Genomic DNA, 7,500 nt, shown 5'->3' with positions numbered 1-7,500 from the left:
ATTTGTCTGATAGATTTGCATATCTAGACTGATATATATATATATATATATATATATATATATATATATATATATATATATATATATATGTGTGTGTGTGTGTGTGTGTGTGTGTGTGTGTGTGTGTGTGTGTGTGTGTGTGTGTGTGTGTGTGTGAGTGTGTGTGTGTGTGTATTTATTTCTGCGTATATACATGCCAGTAAAATTAATATTCACCGTGTCGAACGTCGTACAATTAAAAAAAAAAACGGCCGTTAGTCATTTATGTAATCCGTCTCAAGTCACGTAATTCTTAAATGAATAATGTACAACATAAAGACTAAAAAAAAGACATAAAACTCGCCTTAACCTTCACGTTTACAAATCGGTCAAGGTTACCAAGGTATAAATAAACACACGATACCAGAAGAAAAAAAAGAAAAAGTTGGCCGAGGCAGTATAAACAAAGGCTGTTTTGAGAGATGTGAACGAACGGGTGCGTCGTGACTGGATGTGATGAAGGAGTAAAGTCTCTCTGCAATTTAGATATTTTCTGCTTTGACTTATTCTTTATAGGAAAAGATATATATCTTTTATGCTATTTATTCTTTATCAGCTGTGGAGTATCGAGAAAATTACAAAATTTGACTTATAGGCCTCGATCAGGTGTGTCTGGAAATGGATGTGAAGGAAGGTTTCGCTATGTCAATATATTTGTTTTTATTAGTTTTTAAATTATTAATTAATTTCCCTAATATGAGTCAAAATTAACAAGGTAAAGAAACATTTATAAGGTCAGTCATATCTTATTTTATTGACTAGTGATACAATTTTAAAAAAGAATATTAATCTTTATCTTTGAGATAATTGACAGACATAAGAATCTTCAGTAAATATTACAGCGAACAAAAAAACACGTGACTAGCGTAAACAAAATTCAAACTTTTTGATTTACAGTTTTATAATAATTTCGGATGCGTTTTTAATCAAGAGAAATGAGTATATATATGTATGAGAAGGAAAAGTATATTTATTATATATATTAATACATACATTTAACACAGACATACATTTGTATATATTTGGCACTTTAATATTTGTTTATAAAAGTTTTTTTTTATCCTTTAGTATGAGAAAAACATGAAAGAACAGAACTAAAAGAAATATAAGTAAATTAAATGAGAATAATAATGAAAATACTGAAAGATTATCAATATTTGTTTATAATAGTTTTTTTTTTATCCTTTAGTATGAGAAAAAAAAGAACAGAACTAAGAGAAATGTAAGTAAATAAAATGAGAATAATAATGAAAATGCTGAAAATTTATCAACACAGGAAGTCGATTCATGAGGAAAAATGTTCTCATTTCACTCACAATATTCATATTTCCTCACAATGAGTAACCTCGCTAGTCTATCTCACTTCTCTTTCCTTTCTTTCTTCTCTTGTCCTTTTCTATGTTTCTTTCCTTCACTCGTGGCTTCGCCTTCTCTAATTTTCTTTCTGTTTCCCTCTTTCTCACGTTTTCTTTCTTCTCTCTCTTGTCTCTTTTTTTTTCTTCTTCTTCTGTCTATCAGTTCTATCTCCCTCTCTCTCTCTCTCTTCGCCTTTTCCTTCTTTCTTCCTTCCCCCTCCCTTCTCTCTTCCTCCTCTGTATACTCCTTTCTCTCCTTCCTCCTCCTCCCCTTCTTTTCCTCTCTTCTTGCTCATTCTTCTTGCCACACTTCCTCCCTCCTATTTCCCCCATTTCTTCTTCTCTCCTTTCTCCCCTTCCCCCCCCTAATTTTCTCTCCCACTTCCTCCCGTCTCCTTCCTTCTTCCTCCCTCCTTTTCTCCCCTCCCCTTCCTCCTCCTCCTCCTCCTCATTCCTCCCTCCTCCCTTCTCCTTTTCCCCCCCACTCCTTCCACCCTTTCCCTCCTCCTACTCCTTACCCCCTTCCTCCCTCCTCCTCCCAAACCCCCCCTCCCTACCCCCACCCCCCTACCCACCCCACACCCCGCATCCGCCATCACCCGCCCACCACCACCGCGTAAACCCCGACCAAACACAAGCCCACGAGCGCCAGCGTGGGCGTGGGGGCGTGGGCGGCGTTGCAGAGGTCCGTGGAGCAGTAGCAGGTGAGGAACGACGAGATCGGGTGGGTCCAGCAGCCGTCCTGGTGTCTGCTGCCTCGGAGACTGCGCTGGGGCGTGCAGCCGCGCACCGCCCGGCTCTCTGGGCGGGGGAGACGGGGGGGTTAGAGTGGGTGGCGGGGGGATGGAGGTGGGTTAAGGTGGATGGCGGGTGGAGACAGGTGGTTAAAGGGGGATGGAGGGAGACAGGTGGGTGGCGGGTGGATTGAGGTGGGTTAAGGGGGATGGCGGGTGGGTTAGAGTGGGTGGCGGGTGGATTGAGGGGGATGGCGTGTGGATTAAGGGGGAGACGGGGGGGTTAAAGTGGGTTAAGGCGGATGGGTGTGGATTAGGGAAGTGGGTGGATTGAGGTGGATTAAGGGGGAGACGGGGGGTTAAAGTGGATGGCGGGTGGATTAAGGTGGATTACGAGGTGTGGGTTAAGGGAGGTGGATTTGATATCAATAGGTGGGTTAGGAGATTAGGTAGTCATCTATTCATACATTAAGCCGGATGTAAATTGGTGGATTTGGTGGAAGATTCAGAAGTGGTTCAGGTAGGAAAGAATTACGTGGATTAATAAAAAAAATCCGAAAGAGGATTAATATAAACATCCGAAAGGGAATCAATTAATAGATCCAAAAGTGGATTAATAAAAAACAAAAAGTGGATGAATTAAAAAGTCCGAAAACGGATTAATAAAAAAATCCGAAAGTGGATTCATCTAAAAGTCCGAAAATGGATTAATTAAAAGTTCTGCATTTGGATAAAAAAAAAAAATCCGAAAGTGGATTCATTAAAAGATCAGAAAGTGGATCAACTTCACAAATCCAAAAGTGGATTAGGAAGAGTATACCCAAGCGGACCGGGCGGATAAAACATGAAGACCGTCAATTACCATTTGTTAAGGAAATAATCATATAATTGGGAGATAAATGGCTAATTGACATAACAACTGTAGAGGGATGGTAGATAACGCTTATCGGATAACTGACTAATTAGTTAATTGGCCAGTTAATGAGCCAACTGGTTGTTAGGCGAGAACACAAATCTCAGAATGTATGAGTAGAAATGTATATTTGTTTATATTTCTATGATATGCAAGAGTTTGATGTAAAGTATCTTAGTTATGTTTTTTTTGAAAAGGGTTAATAATCATTCGAATGAGAAGTAATATATATCATGATTAGAAGAAATATATTCAAATATTGGAAATCTTAAATATTATAATGAGAAAAGTTCAAATATTTTCATGTTTCCATTACGTACCATGCAAATTAAAGAAGTAAAATTATTGCAACTTCTAAGAAATATACCGGATAAGAATATTCAATGAAAATAAAGCAGAAAATGTAGGACAGTAGGAAAAGGAGAAAACAAGAAATGAATATCCGTTTTACACACGTGACCCCTTCAATAGGAAAAGAGAAACAGAGAGAGAGAGAGAGAGAGAGAGAGAGAGAGAGAGAGGGGGAGAGAGAGAGAGAGAGAGAGAGAGAGAGAGAGAGAGAGAGAGAGACAGACAGACAGAGAGAGAGACAGACAGACAGAAAGAGAGAGAGAAACCACAAAAAGACATACCAACCAACAGAAACTGAACCAAAAACAAAAACAAACAAAAAAAAAAACTTTTACACCCGTGCCCCCTCGCCCCGCCCCCTTTCCTCCCGCCAACTCACCGTCCGTCGTGTTCCATCCGGGAACAGTCTTCACGCAGAGGGCGTCCCCCGCGCACTGCCTCCAGAAAGCCGTCCACGTTCCCGCCGCCATAAACTCCACGCAGTCTGGCTCCCCCACCACGCCCGTCCCGCATTCGTAGCACCAGCGCGTCTCCTCCTCTCCTGCAGAAGGCGCGGAAGGAGGGCGGGGTCGATGGAGAGAGGGAGAGATGGATAAGTGTCGGTGTTTTGGATATTTGTACATTTATAGGGTTTGGTGTGCTGGTGGAGGGTTGGGGAAGGGGGGGGGAGGGGAAGGGGGGACGGAGAGGTGAAGAGGAAGAGGAGGAGGAGGAGGAGGGAGGAGGAAGGAAGAAGAAGAGGAGGAGGACGAGTAGGGGGAAAGGGGGGGGAGGAGGAGGAAGAGGAAGAGGAAGAGGAGGAGGAGTAGGGGTGGGGAGGAGTAGGAAGGATGGGGGAGGGGAGGAGGACGAGGACGAGGAAGAAAAGGATGAGAAAGGATAATGGAGGGAAAAGAAAAGGAAGCGGGGAAGGGTAAGGGGGAAAGGAGAAGAGGAGGGAGAGGTAGTGGGGGACGAGGAGGAAAAAATGGGAGTGGAGGACGAGGAGGAAGGAAGGGACAGCGAAGATGAGGATGAGGGGGGGGGGTGATGAGGAGGAAAAAGGATGATGATGATAATGCCGATGATGATGATGATGAGGAGGAGAAGGAGGAAGAGAAAGTGTTACGGGTAGAATGAGGAATAGCAGGAGAGGAAGGATGGGAAGGGAGAAGAGGAGAAGGATGTGTGGGTTTGTGGGTCGTTTTGTGGTGAATTTTGTTTATTTTCCTCCCTTCTGTTTGGTTATTGCTTCTCTCTCTTTACACTTCCCCTTTTATTTAATCTTCCTCCTTTCCCTGGGTCCGTGTTTCTGCCTCTCCATTCTTTCTTTCTCTCTCTTTTATTCTCTTCTCACTCTCCCTCCCCCCCCCTCTCTCTCTCTCTCTCTCTCTCTCTCTATATATATATATATATATATATATATAATATATATATATATATATATATGTGTGTGTGTGTGTGTGTGTGTGTGTGTGTGTGTGTGTGTGTGTGTGTGTGTGTGTGTGTGTGTTTGTGCACACGCGCCTCCCCTCTCTCTTGTAAAAATCTCTTTAATAGAAAGAATAACAGATGATATGATACAAAAACAAAAAGACAATTCATTCAACAAAAACAAATAACAAATCACCACAAAAAAAAACAAAAAGAAAAAGAAAAAGAAAACAAAAACAAGAATCTCTCCCGACCAGTTCCATACGCCCTTCTTCCACTCAAAGCATGGCACTCCTAGCACTCAGCAGGGGAGACGGGTAGGTAGGGGGGAGAGGATAAGGAGGGGGAGGGGGGCACTTCGCAGCTGCATGGCACGAGTAATCGAGAAGGGGTGGATTACAGTGGGGGGGGAGGGGAGGGGGGGAGTGATAGTTTCGTGATATTTAAGATTAGGAAAGAATGTGTGTTTTGTTGTATTAATAATGATTACATTAATTGGGGTGTCAATAATAGCTTGCTCTAATTAAGTCACGCTAGGGAACAGAAGTCACGGATAATCACAAATAACGAAAAAATACCTGTTTATAAAGAAACTGCTATTCAAAATATGTGATACTGGATACTTTATTAACCATAAAATGTTCTGTTAATTATAGTATTTAGAGCATTTAATTTGAGATGTAAGTCTGTTTTACTGATATTACAATCTATTACATGGAGGATAATATTCAAATGTTAAAATGTGCAATTAGTCAATCTATAAAGTTTTTTCTACAGTTCTTCTGTGTATGTTTTGCTAATGAACTTTAGGTATAACATCAATTTACAAAATATATAAATAGAAACGATGCTTACTCATGCTGTCTTAAAAACTTAACTTAAAAAAAAGAAGTGATAAATTTGTTTTTAGAAAATATATGACAAGAAACAATACTAACTCCCCTCTTTAAAAATTATCCACACTACACTTACAGAAAATCAAAACAAACAAACAAACATAAAAACAAGATATAAATACACACGCAGTCCATAAAACCCCGACCTCTAATCCCCTCATTAGCACACTGCGGCGCCACCCACCTCTCGCCGCCCGCCAGGAGAGCAGCAGCACGAGGGCGGCCACCGGTAGCCTCAACATCGCTCTAAAACCCACTTCGAAATCTCTCTCACTCGCGAGTCACAACGTCAACCTCGGCGGATAAAACTAAATTTTTTTTGAAGTCTCATCGTGGGTGGAAGTCACAATCTTGTATTTTTGTTTTCCTGTTTTATTTTTAGTGAAGTCACTCGTGGTTGTATTCCAGGTCGTGTGGTTGTGACATGGTACGAGCACCTACGGCGGGGAGGTGTGGTGGTTCACGTACGTCCTCGTGTGATAGTAAAAACTATCCACGGATTAAAACCCTGAACTGGCTTACGCTTTATGGCAACCCTCACACGCCCCTCTTCCTGTGGCGGAGATAAACACTCGCCTGGTTTCACACTCAAAAGTCATTTTCGTGTCATTTTTTCCCCGCTATTGGTTCGAAAAAGCGTTAATTTTCCTATTTTGTCATAGAGAATGGGTATTTTTCTCCGGACATTTTCGCTAGAGCTGTGCAGTCAAAGGGAACGCGGAGGCGACTGGCGAAACGCGACAATCTTTGGGCAGGAGAGAGAGATGCCAGCGTTGACGAGGCGTTAATTAGTCGTCTTATTTGTCTCTAATTTCGTCTCTTGGGGTTTGATTTCTCTTTGGCCACCTTCTTTTAATGAGGCAAATAATCACTTAACCGTCATCGGTAGGACATCCGTTCGTCTGCATCCGAAACATGACTGAAAAGTTTTTTAGAGTGAAAGCAAGTGATGCGTGCCAAGAAGAGATGCCGACGCGTGAATTCTCCCTCACATTTTTTGTTTCTTTTCTTCTTCTCGCTTAATTACACCCAATACACCAAAAAGACAAAAACAACAACGAATCCCCCAATTCCACATGAAACCCAACCCCTCCAAACCACAAAGCAAAGAAAAGAAAAAGCGGAAAACCAGAAAAAAACAAAAAAACAAAAGCCAAGCGCTCCATAAACAAAACACGGGTAGCCTCCTCTCCTCGCGAGCGCCTTATAACGAGTCTCTCAACGATGACGTAATACCCTCACGCTCGCTCACTCTTCGCTCTCGGGTATTTAAGATTCCTATGCGATTATTGTCGGTCTGGCTTGCCCCTTTTTCATCTCGGGCATTGCGTTATTCGTCGTGCTTCTTGGGCGATCTGTGGTGGCGGGTCGCTTCTCGTGTCTGCCGTGAATTCGCTGGTATTTGTTTCCATTGAGTATCATTATTATTATTGTTGTTGTTGTTATTAATATTAGTAGTAGTAGTAGTAGTAGTAAAGATGATTATCCGAGAGAGAGAGAGAGAGAGAGAGAGAGAGAGAGAGAGAAATGGAGAGAGAAAGTGTGAGAGAGAGGAAACGAGAGAAAGAGAGAGAGAAAGGGAAAGAGACAGAAAGAGATAGAATGAAAGAGAGAGAGAGAGTTAGAGAGAAAGAGAGAGAGAGAAACGGGTATCCCTGGGGCACCTGTCTTGCATGTTGGAATTACCAAACATCATTTGTGTTTTATCTCATGAACTCAGAGCCAGGATTTCCTCCGGCAGAAGGGAAGCACGTGACCGCTCTCTTCTTCTCTCCGTTTTCTATTCCTTCGCTTCGGTC

The 7,500-nt window shown here is 42.0% G+C and overlaps 2 protein-coding genes across 5 annotated transcripts in view; one reads left to right on the top strand and one right to left on the bottom strand.

The window, feature by feature from the left end:
* The window catches only part of LOC113815323 (excitatory amino acid transporter 3), an 89,982-nt gene that overhangs the window by 68,810 nt on the left and 13,672 nt on the right, over nt 1–7,500 (top strand). The gene's annotated exons all lie outside the window — the stretch shown is intronic.
* LOC113815321 (uncharacterized) lies at nt 1,963–6,610 on the bottom strand. The gene is made up of 3 exons (XM_070114352.1): nt 5,886–6,610; nt 3,772–3,933; nt 1,963–2,195 (listed from the first exon to the last, which is right to left on the bottom strand). Exons 1-3 carry the CDS (start codon nt 5,941–5,943, stop codon nt 1,990–1,992), a joined length of 426 nt encoding a protein of 141 aa, XP_069970453.1. The 5' UTR covers nt 5,944–6,610; the 3' UTR covers nt 1,963–1,989.

The sequence above is a fragment of the Penaeus vannamei genome, chromosome 35, assembly GCF_042767895.1.
Source record: "Penaeus vannamei isolate JL-2024 chromosome 35, ASM4276789v1, whole genome shotgun sequence".
NCBI classification, from domain to species: domain Eukaryota; kingdom Metazoa; phylum Arthropoda; class Malacostraca; order Decapoda; family Penaeidae; genus Penaeus; species Penaeus vannamei.
This window is presented reverse-complemented; position numbering and strand designations above follow the sequence as displayed.

What these genes read in the sequence shown, in the direction of transcription:
- LOC113815321 (XM_070114352.1), bottom strand. Translation starts at nt 5,943, where the DNA reads ATGTTGAGGCTACCGGTGGCCGCCCTCGTGCTGCTGCTCTCCTGGCGG. An exon ending in CTCCTGGCGGGCGGCGAGAG is followed by an intron (nt 3,934 to 5,885) that starts GTGGGTGGCGCC and finishes CGCCTTCTGCAG; the next exon opens with GAGAGGAGGAGACGCGCTGG. An exon ending in CGGATGGAACACGACGGACG is followed by an intron (nt 2,196 to 3,771) that starts GTGAGTTGGCGG and finishes TCCCCCGCCCAG; the next exon opens with AGAGCCGGGCGGTGCGCGGC.